General features: G+C 43.5%; 1 protein-coding gene across 3 annotated transcripts in view; it reads left to right on the forward strand.

Moving 5' to 3' along the window:
* The window catches only part of RALGAPA2 (Ral GTPase activating protein catalytic subunit alpha 2), a 331,873-nt gene that overhangs the window by 81,037 nt on the left and 233,419 nt on the right, over nt 1-17,417 (forward strand). For all 3 annotated transcript variants that reach the window (XM_077282789.1, XM_077282788.1, XM_077282790.1), the window contains exons 10-13: nt 958-1,188; nt 3,285-3,458; nt 4,548-4,688; nt 10,551-10,699. In XM_077282789.1, coding sequence (XP_077138904.1) covers nt 958-1,188; nt 3,285-3,458; nt 4,548-4,688; nt 10,551-10,699 — 695 coding nt within the window. The remainder of the gene's footprint in view (nt 1-957; nt 1,189-3,284; nt 3,459-4,547; nt 4,689-10,550; nt 10,700-17,417) is intronic.

Raw genomic sequence — 17,417 nt, forward strand, 5'->3', positions numbered from 1 at the left:
TATAAACCCAGCCTCCTCAAACCCTGAGCCAAAAAACTGCAGCCATGGGTTCTTCTAAGCAGCTGCCTAGCACTCTGAAAATGGTGGAGGCCCTCAAAGGAGGAAAAGGATATAAGAAGACAGCAAAGCATTTTCAAGTTGCCCTTTCCTCAGTTTAAAATGTAAATAAGAAATAGCAGTTAATAGGAACAGTGGAGGTCAAGGTAAGGTCTGGAAGACCAAACAAAATTGGTGACTGCAAAAGAGCTTCAGAAAGATTTAGCACTCTGGAGTTGTGGTACATTGTTCCACTGTTCTGAGGCATTGCACAAATATGCCCTTCATGTGAGAGTCTTCAGAAAAAAAATCTCTCCTGCATTCTCACCATAACATTCGGTGTCAGAAGTTTGCAAAAGAACATCTAAACAAGCATGAAGCATTTTGGAAACATAACACCATCTGTGAAAAAGCTGAAGTTGAGAAGATGATGGCTACTACAAATGGATATCCCTCATACAAGAATTGAAAGACTCTTGGCAGGCTACAAAAGCGTTTACAAGCTGTGATACTTGCAAAAGGGGTTCTTCCTTTAACTTTAGACCTTTTTGAGATCATTTCATCTTCAACTTGCTTAACTGTTCACAACAACAGTAATTTTGACCAGGAGTGCCCACATTTTTACATGCTCCTGTATATAGCCATTATCTACTTGCCTCCTTCTGCTACCTCTCAGGTCCTTACAAGCTGCTCTTACTAGTCCGTGTAATCACAAGGGAAAAAAACGAGGATAAAAAACAAAACATCGTCCTGTTTTATAAACCTGTGGTCAACATGCAGTATGGCTCGCAGATCTTGTTTTATGGGTTTCCTTAGTAATAGGTGCTCTTACATGGTGTAAACCGTAATGTGTTATTTGCAGTTGTATTGTGTTGGACAGTGTGAAAGTGTGATGCAATCCCATCTTATATGTCCTTTTAGACAGTATCTGTGATTAATGTGAACCAAGAAAAGAACACTGAAGTCGAGCCCACTGGATCTCAGGAACAGGAGAAGAACCACTCGAACAGCAGCACGTTGTCAGACCGGAGACTCAGCAACTCCAGCCTGTGCAGCATAGAGGAGGATCAGAAGCCGGTGTACGACATGGTGCAAAGGATCTTCCTGTCCACACGCGGCTATGTCAACTTCATCAATGAGGTCTTCAGACAGGTGCGTCATGCCGCCTGGGTCCACACTGCAACCGGGATTGTTCCTTCCAGGGAGTTGTGCAGAATGTGTTCATATACTTTACAGCCCTGTCCACATCTCTTCATAGTGTCACTGAAATCTTCTTAAAGCGGTATTCCCATCTTAGACATTTGAGCAAGCATTACTTGCCTGTCTCTGTGACTCCAATAGAAGTGAATGGAGAGTGCTGCTCACATGCTTGGCTCTGCTCCATTCATTCTGGGACCTACAACAAACCCTGTGGAAATGCCACAAATGTCTGACTTGTGAAGCCCTTTACCCTTCTCTTGTACTACGGTGTATCTCCCCTCTGCCCTGGCCTCCAGGATAGCCGCTCTCACGCATCAATCAGACATCTGGGTTTTTTCACTTTCACAAAAAAAAAGTTACATGTCATCAGTATTTTAGGTCAAAGTCTCACCGGTCTTGGGTGAAATGTTGATGGTAAAAAGCGACACGTGTTTTTCACATGTGGATTAATAAATTGCAGAGTTTCTCCCATCCTTTACAATGGTGATCACGGCCAGGGCGTGGACTGTACACTGATGCATCCGAGTGCTGTCTGTGATTGTCATGGACCCATAGAATTGTAGTCATACTTTTCATCCAACCTACTGGGATAAAACAGACACCTGGTCCTCAAAAACATGGATGTAAGAGAAGCCCCATAGACTATCTGTGAAAGATATGGCTAGAACACTTATGTGAACGGACATCTGAATGAGGCCGTGTTCACAGCTACGCTCTGCGTCCAACTAGGGGGTGTGTGGGCTGCGCCAGATCGGGGTCCGCTGTCATCCTGAGTGCTGACCCATTTCACTTCTCTGACATCAACCAAGTACTGAGATCATAAAAGTGATAAGGAATCGAAACATTGATATTAGGAAGTTGTGTAATGTAAATGCATTTTGGTTATTTTATTGGAGACTTGTTGATGCCTTGAAGCCTTGTGTTGTGTTGCAAAGGTCATTTGCAGTTATATATAATTTATTAAGGCTTCCTTGGTATTTGGGGATTTTACAGGAAAGTTATATAGTAATGAAATACTTTTTTTTTTTTCATTTCGAAGTAGTTTTGTGCCACCTAGTGGTTAAGAGTGGAATTTCATGTGCACGTTACAACGATCACATCTAATCTTTTGTGTCTGCTTTGTGCTTAAATGGGTTTTCCACGCGTACATGTAGTTATTTTATAACATATGAGAGAGTAAAAAAAATAAATAAAATAACAACTTGTCCATCATTGCTCAAGTGCGGCACCATCTCTTCTGCCCTTTACCAGGGGCAGCCGTAGAGTCTGAGTATAGTTCATTGTGTCATGGAAAACCCATTTAATAATAATTTCTTATCCAGTTTTCTGCATATATTTTACAATGCCAGTTTTATGACCGCACTGCTGTTGATTATACCTCTAGTGAATAGTCCGGGGGGCTTCTATAAGCTGCAGCCTGGCGTAGCATAATGCATGTCAATGCTGGAGGGGTATTAAAGGGGATATTCCAGAAACACACAAAGAAAGCTAATTCTAGTCAACACTTTAATCAATAGATCTTTGAATAATATTATTATTATTATTATTATTATTAAGTTCCACAATTGGATGTGTTAAAATAGAAGATTATCTTGGGAAAAGAACATTTTAAGTGTGCCCCTGCTGTGTACTGTGTGATGGCTGTGTCTGACCGTGCAGGGACATGTCTGATCGTATCATTTGGATTGGAGCTCCGCATTGTCCTCCTGAATCCATTCATGGTCTATGGCAGTGCCACGTGCAGTGCTCGCTTCTCCAGCAGTCCCATAGACAAGGAGAGTAGTGAAGGCTGAACATCTGTTCCTCTGCTCTGTTCTAGATTGGGGCTTCAGTAATGATCATGGGATCCCTGGGTGTCTCCACAGTCGGACCCCAGCGATCAGCACGTTATCTCCTATCATATGAGAAGGGATTATTTTTTATTCATTGTTTTTTTTTGTTTTTTTTAAATAACCCTTTATCTTTTTAGTACAAATACCATACTACTTATTCTTTATTTAGCCAAAGTATCACAGTATTTTATTAGTGTGTTACTTTTGTGTTTTTAGGCGTTCCTGTTACCTGCATGTGATGTCTCTGCCACAAGGAAGGTTGTGAAAGTCTACAGGAAATGGATCTTGCAGGAGAAGCCTATTTTTATGGAGGAGCCTTCAAACCCATCGAGTGACCACGTGAATTTGCCTGTTTTTGAATCATCTGTAACAGAGACTGATAGCAAACAGGTATGGAAATGTATAGAGGCCGCTCACTGTGCAGTATAGTTCACCCTATGGGGTATTCCAGGATTCGAGAAACATGGCTGCTTTCTTCTGTGAACAGCGCCACACGCTGGTCACATGTATAGTATGGCAGCTCGGCTCCAAGCACTTTCATGAAGATGAACCACAGTACCCATGGTCTAGTGCTGTTTTTTTGGATAAGCCTCCAGGCTAAAATTTCCACCCAGCAATTATTTTGTTAGGCACAAAGCAAGACAAGGCACCTCTGCTCCCACTGCTCCATCCTAAAGGCAGAGAATGCGAATGATCCCTCTCTATCTACCAGACTTGGAATTCATAGACGTCCTTGTAGACAGATTTGGCTGTCCTCCTTATTTCTAATTAGCCTTTTAAAAAAAAAAATTGCCGGCAGATTAAAATAGAATGTATTCTAAAATCCAGCATAGGATTAGATCGGTTCATGACATTGATAGAATAAACCTGACATGGATAGGTAAAACAGCACAGTGTAATATGTTAGTACACCCATCCCCTAAAATCAGAGGTAATCTGTACCCAGCATGCTGCTGGTGGTCTTGACAGTTCTATATTAGTAATATCCAGCCCGCGGCTCTCCAGCCCTGACCGCTCCAGGCATGTTGGGAGTTGTAGTCTCGCACAGATTGGAGACCCCCTGTCCTCCATTATGCTATGGCTCAGCGCTGGAGACTAGGGCTGGACGGTCAGTCTTACTCCAGAGCTGAGCGGGGATAGTGTTGGTCACTGGGTTGCATCTAATGATTGCCTATTTGGATGTGTCACTTGTAAAAAATCTGATCCTGTTGGTTTGGTCACAAGTGACCTGCAGCTCCCCCCTAGTGTCGCCATGTAGGCCCAGCCTTTATGGAGGGTCCCTGTACTGTACAGACAGAATAGGTTACTAGATATCCCACTACACAGCATATCACACCACGGTGGGACGCCTCCGCTTCTCTCCGGCTTCCAGAACGTTCCTATCCACATTATTCTACCCATAATTCTAGAAATCGCAGCTTGTCTATTGAGTTTGGCTGTTATGACAGTGTTAGTAACTTGTGCTGACATTTGTTACAGGTCTCGGCAGAGCAGAGTGGTGGGCACAAGCGCTCGTCCAGCTGGGGGAGGACGTACTCTTTCACCAGTGCTGTGAACCGAGGTTGTGTGTGCGAGGATGAGAACATGGACGTCAAAGCGGGGGATCAGGCGGCTTTACAGGTAACTTCACAATGTGAGGGCGCAGAACATGGCAGACAAAGGTGGATTATTGTGTCATGGAAAAGCACTTTGTTTCACGGTTTCTCAATTGTTCAAGATCTCATCTGCAGTCATGGAACGAAAACATTAATTGAATTCCGTCTAGAAGCTTTAAGTGTTTGTTTCCATATGTCATATTATTTGCTCAATTTCCGTAGTGCAAAAATTACGGTGAAATCTAAAGGGGTAAAACTGCAGATTTTACAAACCTCTCCCCCTGTGCATTGCAATGGGAGAAATCCGCTGCAGAAGGCGATTCTGTGCATTTGGAATCTTCAGCACAGGACAATTACCGCAGCGGATTGTTGTGGGTATAAGATTTAGGAAGATCTGTCACAGTCCTGGTACACTTTCCACAAAGGGAATCTGCAGCTGGAAATCTGCTGCATTTACCATTCATGGGAGCATATCCTAAAGCATGTCTGCTGCAGGTGCAGAGCAGGGCTTTAGTGTATGGATGAGGTATTAAAAATTGTTCACGTTTCATCTAGAAAAGTGGGACCGTTTTCTCCCTTGTCATCCGTGTGCAGTCCAATTTTTACTTTTTACAGCCGCAGCTTTTAATAATTCAAAAGACAATTTACAGTCTCCTATGTTTCAGAGTTGTAATGTGTCCCTAAAAGACGGATACTATACTGTAGCTCCATAACTATACTGTATGGCAGTATATGGCATCCTTATGGCATTTGATTATTTTCCTTTTTTGCTTTTGCACACACATAGACTTAAATGGGTGAGTTTCAGTCAATTTACAAAAGAAATTTGTGCATGAAAAAATAAACTCATCTGCATTGCCCCACTAAATAATATTGGTCCGATTCTTTCTATATAACATACATCTCTCAGGCCAAAAAATGCGGTTGAGTGAACGAGCCCGAAGAGCGAGCGCTCAGTACCCTCTAACAAGCCTCATACCTGTGTAACTGTAGATTATCAGGACAGGTCTTTAGTAGTGATGAGCGAATATACTCGTTACTCAAGATTTCTCGAGCATGCTCGGGGGTCCTCCGAGTATTTTTTAGTGCTCGGAGATTTAGTTTTTCTTGCCGCAGCTGAATGATTTACATCTGTTAGCCAGCATAAGTACATGTGGGGGTTGCCTGGTTTCTAGGGAATCCCCACATGTAATCAAGCTGGCTAACAGATGTAAATCATTCAGCTGCGGCAAGAAAAACTAAATCTCCGAGCACTAAAAAATACTCGGAGGTCACCTGAGCGTGCTCAGGAAATCTCGAGTAACGAGTATATTCGCTCATCACTAGTCTTTAGCAATGCACAATTTTTGCGTGTGAAAATCTTTAGCGTTTCTCCACATTCAGTAGCGTCATGGATGTGACCACTCTACCAGTTATGTGCTCAAAATCTGCAGGGTGTTATAGTACCACAGCGTAAAGTCACCTGAGGTGTGGATTTTAAATCCGCAGTATGTCATTGTATGCCGTGGATTTATACCATGGATTTTCTCCTACGCAATGGATTTCGGCAAATAAAAAAAAAAACAACAAAAAACCCAGGAAGTCAAATACAGCAAATTAACCCCGTGTGAACGCAACCTAAAAAAATTTTAATACTGTATTTCCCCCCCCAAAAAAACGTATCTTATATTATTTTTTTCTTTTAAAAATAATGCGCCAGGGCTTATTTTCAAGGGATGTCTAATATCTTTTCATGAGCGGCATTTGGTACTGTACCACATTAAATGCTGGATGCCTATACGGCAAGAAAAGTAAAATTAGTACAAAAAAAATAATATATATATATATATATATATATATATATATATATATATATATATATATATATATATATATATATATATATATATATATATATATATATATATATACACACACACACACACACACACACACACACACACACACACACACACACACACACACACACACACACACAAACACACACACACACCAGACTAAGTTTGGACACACCTTCTCATTTATAGATTTTTCTGTATTTTCATGACTATGAAAATTGTACATTCACACTGAAGGCATCAAAACTATGAATTAACACATGTGGAATTATATACTTGACAAAAAAGTGTGAAACAACTGAAAATGTCTTATATTCTAGGTTCTTCAAAGTAGCCACCTTTTGCTTTGATGACTGCTTTGCACACTCTTGACATTCTCTTGATGACCTTCAAGAGGTAGTCACCAGGAATGGTCTTCCAACAATCTTGAAGGAGTTCCCAGAGATGCTTAGCACTTGTTGGCCCTTTTGCCTTCACTCTGCGGTCCAGCTCAACCTAAACCATCTCGATTGGGATCAGGTCTGGTGACTGTGGAGGCCAGGTCATCTGGCGTAGCACCCCATCACTCTTCTTCTTGGTCAGATAGCCCTTACACAGCCTGGAAGTGTGTTTGGGGTCATAGTCCTATTAAAAAATAAATTATGGTCCAACTAAACGCAAACCGGATGGAAAAGCATGCCGCTGCAAGATGCTGTGGTAGCCATGCTGGTGCAGTATGCCTTCAATTTTGAATAAATCCCCAACAGTGTCACCAGCAAAGCACCCCCACACTATCACACCTCCTCCTCTATGCTTCACGGTGGGAACGACGCATGTAGAGTCCATCCTTTCACCTTTTCTGCGTCGCACAGAGACAAGGTGGTTGGAACCAAAGATCTCAAATTTGGACTCCTCAGACCAAAGCACAGATTTTCACTAGTCTAATGTCCATTCCTTGTGTTCTTTAGCCCAAACAAGTCTCTTTTGCTTGTTGCCTGTCCTTAGCAGTGGTTTCCTAGCAGCTATTTTACCATGAAGGCCTGCTGCACAAAGTCTCCTCTTAACAGTTATTGTAGAGCTGTGTCTGCTGCTAGAACTCTGTGTGGCATTGACCTGGTCTCTAATCTGAGCTGCTGTTAACCTGCGATTTCTGAGGCTGGTGACTCGGATAAACTTATCCTCAGAAGCAGAGGTGACTCTTGGTCTTCCTTTCCTGGGGCAGTCCTCATGTGAGCCAGTTTCTTTGTAGCGCTTGATGGTTTTTGCAACTGCACTTGGAGACCCTTTCAAAGGTTTCCCAATTTTTCGGACTGACTGACCTTCATTTCTTAAAGTAATGATGGCCACTCAATTTTCTTTACTTTGCTGCTTTTTTCTTGCCATAATACAATTTCTAACAGTCTATTCAGTAGGACTATCAGCTGTGTATCCACCAGACTTCTGCACAACACAACTGATGGTCTCAACCCCATTTATAAGGCAAGAAATCCCACTTATTAAACCTGACATGGCACACCTGTGAAGTGAAAACCATTCCCGGTGACTACCTCTTGAAGCTCATCAAGAGAATGCCAAGAGTGTGCAAAGCAGTCATCAAAGCAAAAGGTGACTACTTTGAAGAACCTAGAATATAAGACATATTTTCAGTTGTTTCACGCTTTTTTGTCAAGTATATAATTCCACATGTGTTAATTCATAGTTTTGATGCCTTCAGTGTGAATTTACAATTTTCATTGTCATGAAAATACAGAAAAATCTTTAAAAGAGAAGGTGTGTCCAAACTCTTGGTCTGTACTGTGTATGTATATATATCAATATATCTATCTATCTATCTATCTATCTATCTATCTATCTATCTATCTATCTATCTATCTATATATAATCTATCCAGACAGTTGCTGTACAAGTATACGGTACATGTAAAAAGGTTACAGATCTACGGTATTTACAAATGAGGTATAGCGATGAATACATTCTTGTTTTTAACCTGGATAAATATATACAGTATTTTAATTTTATTTCCATTTTTGCAGTTATTTTTTTTCTATCGGTTCACCCCCAAAAGAAAGCACCCCCCTAAAAGAATCGCACGTATCACACTCTAAACAATAGAGTTGGCAGGTGAATGGGTTCTCGCATACGAATCTGCATTGCTGTCAGGTCTCCCTGCATTCATCAGCGGTTGGCTCCCCTTGCTGGATGGATGTAGTATTACTCGTGCGGAGTTAGCAAGAGTGGAGTGATACTGGGACCGTATGTGTGTGTGGTTGTGGTGATCCTGGGACCCGGTGTGTGTGAGAGAGCAGAGTGATACTGGGAGTAGAGGTGGGCGGACCTCCGGATGTTGGGGTCTGGCAGGTTTGGCCGTACAGTTAAAAAAAATTAAAAAAAAAAAAAATTGGGGTACTGGAACAGTACCCAGACCCAATTTACTTCAATGGGGGGCACAAACAATCCAGTGCATGACAGCGCGCAAACACAGCTTCTGATTGTCAGTAAAATCATTGCCGCTGGTCAGACATCCATGGTTCCCATGCTGTGAAATGACAGCTTGAGCCTGTAGCTGTGATCGGAGGTAAAAAGTTTACCTCCGGTCACTGTCATCGGCTGATGTGACTAGTAATCCCTGCAGCCTACGCCTGCTGCCGCTAATAACAGTGAGAGCAGGCAGCAACTGATGGGAGTGTTCATCAACCGGTGCCTGCGCTCTAATTAAGTAAAAAAAAAAAAAAACTGTGGGGGTTCTCCTGTATTTTTGATAACCAGCCAGGCAATATTCACAGCTGCGGGCTGCACCTCTCAGCTGTCAGCTTTAGCAAGACTGTTATCAAGAATAGAGGGGTCCCCATGCCGTATTTTTTAATTATTTAAATAAATTAAAAAAAAAACAAAAAAAACTCTGTGGGGTCCCCCCCCATTTTTGACAACCAGCCAAGCTAAAGTAGATATCCGGGGGCTGGTAGAGGTTATTCTCAGTCTGGTAAGGGGACATGGTTATTGACCCTTCCAACCTAAAAATAGAAGCCCACAACTGCCCAGAAAAGGCACATCTATTAGATTCGCCAATTCTGGCGCTTTGCCTGGCTCTTCCCATTGCCCTGTGGCGGTGGCAAGTGCGGTTAATATTTGTGGGATTGTTGTCACTTTTGTATTGTCCGATGACATCAAGTCCACGGCTTAGTAATGGAGAGGTGTCTATAAGATGAATATCCATTGCTAATTCTGTAGTTATATTATAAATAAACACACAGCAAGTATAATTTTTTTTTATTTGAAAAATAACAAACACAGTTATACTCACCTTATGCCCAATTCCACTGAAGCCAGCATCTCCTGTAAAAAAAAAAAAAACAAAAACAAAAAACAACCATATCCCTCACTTGTCCGACTTTCTGTCCTATGCCGTAATCCATGTCGGTGAATAAACAGTTTTCCACCTGGACAATGCCAAGATGCAACAATCCAGGCTGAAAACCACTGAGGAATGATCTTTTGCCAGAACAGCTCAGTGACATCTCGCAGAGTGAGAAATGTCTCACGGTGAACTCCCCGCTGCATGTGAGACATTTTCTCATTGTGCTAGTGGTGGTAGTTGCGAGCATCGCCACATGATATATTTAAACGCTGCTGTCAGAGCTTGACTGCGGCATTTAAATGGTTAACAGCAGCAAATGGAGCTTAGCTCCGTCCACTTCTAGTAGACATAGATGCGGTGGTGTAACACGGCCGGCATCCATTGTTTTTTGCGAAGCGATCTGCTCCAGAGCCCTCTGCACACTCCGGAACCATTGCAATTATGTACAAATTCGTGATTTTAGGAGTTAATTTTTTATGTTTAAGCTAAGATTTCCTTTCAGTACTGTTTTACCGGTATCCTGTTAGGTAACCTGTCTTACCACATATCCAGGGTGTGAGGAAACACATTTGTATTGTCCGTGGTGAAACTTCAGGCTAGTAACCACAAGCAGATGTAATGTGGGGGAAGTGGGAGAGAGACGTTAAGTTGTAATGTAATACCGCTATTATACAAGGTCTTATAACATGCAATTCTAAACCTTATTTCTGCTCAGGTGTTCTTGACCAACTCCGCCAATGTGTTCCTGCTGGAGCCGTGTCCGGAGGTTCCTACGCTGCTGGAGGAGCAAGTGGAGGCCTGCAAATCTGTGCTAAGCATCTATAGGCGGATGATCATGGATCTTGTGATGGATAAAAGGACATGGTAAATTACCAGCATCACGGGGTGTTCAGTAGCATCGTGATGATCAGCAGACCAGGAATTGATAGTTTTCTCATGCAGACATCATCCATGCAATCTTTTCCCCATAGTTGAGTTGTGGGCAATGTACGATGTACTAACCATCACGCCAGAAACACTAAGGGGCTAATTCATAATTTGCAATTTATTTGAAGAGACATTTACTTTAATTACCTGTGCTCTTTGTTACCATTTCTTCAAAATTGCACATTCGAGATGATGAATTTTGCCCAAGTTAAAAATTCTTTTTTACCTAATTAGTGCCTTTTTTTTTTTTTAAGAGTAAAATCTCTCAATCCCTTAAAATGTCACACGTAGGGTATGTTTCCACGGTCAGTATTGGCAGCGCTTTGGACGTAGCACATGTCAACTCCGTCTAAAGCGCTGCCGGCTTTTGTACGCGCTGTGATTCCGCATGTGTTCATTGAACCATACGGAATCATTGCATCCAATACATATTACGGTGATATTTTCCTATCACCATGACAGCACCCATTACGAGAGAGGGGATCTGCCCACCATCAGGACAGGAACCTACAGGTTAAAAAGGGGCGGTCCTCCTCGCCTCTCTAGTTTTGGGTTCCTTTCCTGCACGGGAGCCTGCAGGTTGAAAAGTCACCCAGGTTCATCAGCCTCTGCGCAGTCTCTGCGAGAACGGCAAAGAGGGGGGCACTGGCGCAGACCCCCCCTCGACTGGGCATAAGGATGGCGCGATCCCAGGGGCCGGGGAATGCCGCCCTGGGTCGCGTGAGCGCGGCGCTGCTCAGGCGCTCATCCCGGGAAGATAAAGCGCTCGTGACCCGGAAGTAGTTGCGGTACTTCCGGGGGAGGACAGGAGGAGGCATGCAGCATTTCTTAAAACAGAGCCGCAGCAGGTGAGCAGTGTGCAGCGAGATGTCCTCTGTGGGGGACGCAGAGCACCTTCAGGTGGAGGTGCCCGAGCAGCACAGAAAGAGCGGTAGTAGCCGTTCAAGAAGCAGCAGCGGTGTGGTACGGAGGGCGGCAGAGTTCAAACACCCCAGCGTCACGTGGCAATTCACCTCCTCCGGAACCGGTACTCCCTTGATCAGCCTTTGGCGAGTGTGTGATCTACACCTGGTAGCTGATTTGTTCTGTTTCTTGTGCTTTGTTATAGGTTAAAAAAACAACAAAAACCAAACACAAGCAGTGTGAATTATGCACAGTACCCTTGCCAGATAGCTATGTTAAAAAGCAGTGTCAGGCGTGTATTTGCCGTACTTTAGAGGAAGAAGCTCCCCTCCGTACATCGGACTTAAGAGCGGTTATCAGGGAAGAAATTAAATGTTCCCTTAAAAGCAGACGGCATGAAAAACCTAGTATGGGCTTATCGTCTGATTCCAGCCTATCTCTACAGGAGGGTGAATGTTCAGACTCTTCATCACCATCCTCCTCGGATGAGGAGGGAAGATCATGCTTCTCTGTAGAAAATATGGATGCGTTAGTAAAGGCGGTTCGCACGACCATGGGAGTCGCAGATAATAAGGAACCTAGATCCACCCAAGATATTATGTTTGCAGGGTTATGTCAGAGAAATCGCAAATCCTTCCCGGTGGTAGACACAGTTAAAGATCTTGTTAGGCGTGAATGGGATAAACAGGATAAGGGGTTTTTACCATCATCCGCAAAAAGGAGATACCCCTTTGATGATGAACTTTTGTCTGAGTGGGTAAAAGTCCCTAAAGTGGACGCAGCTGTGGCTTCCACATCAAAGTCAGCCACTCTACCACTGGAAGATGTAGGCCTTCTTAAAGACCCATCTGACAGAAAAGCGGACATGTTCTTAAAGAAGGTTTGGGAATCGTCATCTGGAGCATTTAAGCCTGCAATTGCCAGTACCTGTACTGCCAGATCTATTATGGTCTGGGTAAGTCAGCTGGAGGACCAGCTTAAAGCTAAGGTTCCTAGAGATAAACTGCTAGACTCTCTATCTCAAATCCGTGAAGGGGTAGCGTACTTGGCGGATGCATCGGTAGACTCTTTGAAGTTGGCAGCCAGATCGGCAGGTCTTTCGAATGCTGGCCGGCGAGCTCTCTGGCTTATAACCTGGAAAGGTGATGCTCAAGCTAGAGAAAAATTGTGTACTATTCCATGCAGGGATGAGTATCTATTTGGCCCTGTGCTGGATGATATCCTTGCAAAGGCAGAGGATAGGAGAAAGGGATTTCCTAAGGTATTTAATCCTACTTTCAGAAATGCCTTCAGAAGACGAATGCCTTTCCGGAGGTTTCGTTCAGACCGAGATTGGGAACCGACGGAGCAAAAGAAAAAAGGTGCATACTTCGGTGGCTCTTCATCATCAAGACGCAGACGCAACTATAGATGAAACTGATCTCCCAGTGGGTGGTAGATTAAAATATTTCTTTAACCAATGGGCCAAGATAACATCCAGTAGCTGGATCTTAGGTATAGTTGCATCAGGGTTGAAATTGGAATTTCGGAAAATACCTCCAAGTCATTATGTATTGACTACTCTTAATTCTTCGGACCAACAGCAGGCCCTAGAAATAGAAATTCAGCAGTTAAGGAAAAAGCAAGTTATTGTAGAAGTTCCACAGGATCAAGAAAGGGAGGGGTTTTACTCTCCTCTATTTTTGATTTCCAAGCCTGATGTATCCTTTAGAACCATCATAAATTTGCGAAAATTAAATACATTTCTACAATATCGTGCCTTTAAGATGGAGTCCGTTAGGTCGACAACTAAACTTCTTTTTCCCAGGTGTTACATGTCTGTGCTGGATCTAAAAGATGCGTACTACCATCTAGCCATTTACAAGGATCACCGGCAGTTCCTCAGGATGGCGGTGCAGCTAAACGATCAGGTTAGGCATTTTCAGTTTGCGGCAATGCCTTTTGGCCTGTCCATGGCCCCGAGGGTATTTACTAAGATAATTGCGGAAGTAATTGCCCATGTCAGAGAAAAGGATACCCTCGTTATACCCTACTTAAACGATTTCCTGATAGTTGGAAATTCAGTTATCCAATGTAAGGCCCGCTTAAACTGTATAATATCATCTCTGCAGGACCTTGGTTGGTTGATCAACCTAAAGAAATCAAAACTAGAACCCTCAACGTGTCAAGTTTTCCTCGGTATTCTTTTAAACTCGGAGGATCAGTCATGTTTTCTGCCAGAAGACAAAAAACAAAGGATTATTCACAAAGTCAGGGCAGTGAGAAAAAATCCAGATCTAACATTAAGAGACGCAATGTCCCTCCTGGGGTCATTGACATCATGTATACCGGCTGTTCAGTGGGCTTAATCCCATACTCGTGTACTGCAATTCAAGATACTCGAGGCAGAAAGAAAACTTCAAAGCCACCTAAATGGGAAACTCAGGCTATCGACTGCTACTCTTTACGACCTAAAGTGGTGGCTGGACATGTACCATTTGTCAAAGGGGGTTCAATGGGGAATCATACCGGACAACGTAGTCATGACAGATGCCAGCCCAATTGGTTGGAGAGTTCACATGGGGGACGTTATGGCCCAATGGCGGTGGTCAGTCATAGAATCCCAAAGTTCTTCAAACTTGAAAGAACTCGCTGCAGTCAGATGTGCGCTCCTTCACTTGCTACCGTCCCTGCGGGGTTCACATGTACAGGTGCAGACCGACAATATGACAGTAGTGGCCAACCTCAACCATCAAGGGGGGACAAGATCACAATCTCTATTGTCCACCACTGCAGAGATACTCACTTTAGCCGAAGGTCACTTCCTTTCCCTTTCAGCAGTTCACATAAAAGGGGAGCTCAATGTGGAAGCAGACTATCTCAGCCAACATTGCCTACACCAGGGGGAATGGTCGCTGGACCGGCAAATATTCAAACAAATAGTCAGGCTCTGGGGATTACCAGTTATAGATCTGTTTGCTACAAGGAGAAACAGGCAGGTCAGGAAGTTTGCATTGCTTCAGGTGACAGACAGACCATGTGTAGTAGACTCCCTTCAAGTCCGTTGGGATTTCCCTCTAGCATATGCGTTTCCCCCAATGTGCTTGATTCCTCTAGTTCTCAGGAAGATCAGGGAGGAGAAGGCGAGAGTAATTCTAATTGCCCCCTTCTGGCCCAGGAGACCATAGTTTTCTCTACTCAGAGCGATGTCAGTAACCGATCCTTGGGTGTTACCTGTGAGTCCGGGGCTCCTTTCTCAAGGTCCATTTCGTCATCCCAATATGGAGGGTTTTCATTTGATGGTGTGGAATTTGAGAGGGAGTTACTAAAACGGAGAGGATTTTCAGAAGCCTTAATATCTACTTTGTTAAATAGCCGAAAGAAGGTTACGACAAAAATTTATTCTAAGGTCTGGAAAAATTTCTTGCATTTCATCAGCATCCCCTAACAGACCATGCTCCAATTCCGGCTATCCTGGAATTCTTGCAGAAAGGCCGGGAATTGGGTTTGGCAGTTAATACTCTTAGGGTTCAAGTGTCAGCTTTAGGAGCCCTATATAACAGCAATGTGGCGGGAAATAGATGGATTTCTAGGTTTATTAAAGCTACTAAGCGTAGTAACCCAGTTCATATTGCTAGATTGCCGCCGTGGGATCTAAACTTGGTGTTAGATGCGTTAACACAACCCCCTTTCGAGCCATTAGATTCTGCCTCAATTACGATTCTAACCCTAAAGACAGCTCTTTTGTTAGCTTTAACTTCTGCTAGACGGATTAGTGATATCCAAGCGTTATCAGTGGATCCTCCTTATCTAATGGTCTTTCAGGATAAAATTGTTTTGAAACCAGACCCAGCATACTTACTAAAGGTAGCTTCTAGGTTTCATAGGAGCCAGGAGATATATTTACCATCCTTTTGCGATAATCCAGTTACAGCAGAAGAGCAGAAATGTCATACTCTAGATTTTAAAAGAGCAGTATTAGAATATTTTAATAGGGCACAAAGCTGGAGGCAGAGTAGGGCTCTGTTTGTTTCTTTCCAGAATCAAAAGAGAGGTTCGAGTGTCACAAAAAGTTCTGTCGCCAGATGGATCAAGGATGCGATACGTCTTGCCTATTCTGCCAAGGGGGAAACACCACCAAAAGGCATCAAGGTCCACTCCACTCGAGCTATGGGCTCATCCTGGGCGGAGAAGGCGGATGTTCCCATTGATATGATATGTAAGGCAGCAACGTGGTCATCTCCTTCCACCTTTTATAAACACTACCGCCTTGATCTATCAGCCAATTCCAGCCTAGACTTTGGGCGTTCAGTACTTAGTGCTGTGGTCCCTCCCAGATAAATAGTCTCTGAAAGTCTCGCGTAATGGGTGCTGTCGTGGCGATAGGAAAACCGGTTGTTACCGGTAATAGGATTTTACAGAGTCCACGACAGCACTCGCTCATTCCCCCCTGTAGTTAATCACTGGTTTCCTGCACTCTTTGGAAGGTGTGCTTTTCAGATTTCACTCTGTAGGGGTGATGGTATTTAGTGTTGTTTAAGGAATAATTATCATGTTATCATGTACTAATTCAATGGCGGTATCTCTTGTACTCTGGAACACAAACTGGAGAGGCGAGGGGGGCCGCCCCTTTTTACCTGTAGGTTCCTGTCCTGATGGTGGGCGCATCAACTCTCGTAATGGGTGCTGTTGTGGACTCTGTAAAATCCTATTACCGGTAAGTAACAACCGGTTTATGTTGCAGAGACTGAGCGTCTCCACAAGATAACTAGACATGCTGCGGTCTAGAAAGACGCAGCGCATGTGCGTATATGCAGGGAAGCCGGAGGCGTCAGTGCACGCTTAGTGGAGATGCGATTTCTTCAAATCCCATCCACTATGCTGTAACATCTGGCCGCTGCGGATTGGGCTCTGCGGCTGTACACAGCGTCTAATCCGCAGTGTTTACTGACCGTGGGTACATACCCTTAGGGTACCAACTGCTGAATGAAAAGAATTGACATGTTTTGTACTCCTCTGGGGTACAGGAGTGCAATTGTGAAGAAACATTACAAAAGCCAATCCTATTACAACCACTGTTATTCCAGAGAGAAGGTACAGAGACAATGATCAGCTGGGGCCTATGGGCTACAGCTCAGCCAAAAAACAGGATTTTTAAAATTTGCTCAATAAACAATCACCAGGCTCTGATTTATGCTGCCTGTTGTTAGCGGTGGAGGTGCGGCCGAGGGCGGGACTTCACAGAGGAAGTCCGCAGCCCTCCGCAACTCCTCAAAACGCTAATGTGAAACCGGCCTTAATCAGCTGACAGGTGCCGCTGCGGTTTTCGGCTACGCTGCATCGTTTATCCAGCTGCACTGTTTGGACTTGCCATTTAAAAAAAACCCACACATTAATATGCAGTTGCAAAAATATACTTTTTTCAATATACAAGCATATACATATACTTTACTAGTAGTGGAATTCACCGATTTGTTAATCGCCTTGTGCGTTTACCCCTATGGTTTTCAATTTGATTATTATTGGCTGCCCCCCAGTTCTGTGAGTAAATGCTGTAACTTTGCTTTTCCTCTGTCATATGGCCATTACCAATCAAATTGAAACCTGTATGTCGGTGGTGCGGCTCCTGGCTGCCCGTCAGCCCCTTTCCTCCTACGCCAAGGCTTGTAATGCTGATGATTGGTTTTGCCTATAAGCTAGAGATGCTTCCCAGAGAAACTCTATATGAAATCTTAGTTTTGTGGGTTTTTTGAACAAGGAACACACATTTCTG

This window comes from Ranitomeya variabilis, chromosome 2, assembly GCF_051348905.1.
Source record: "Ranitomeya variabilis isolate aRanVar5 chromosome 2, aRanVar5.hap1, whole genome shotgun sequence".
NCBI lineage: Eukaryota > Metazoa > Chordata > Amphibia > Anura > Dendrobatidae > Ranitomeya > Ranitomeya variabilis.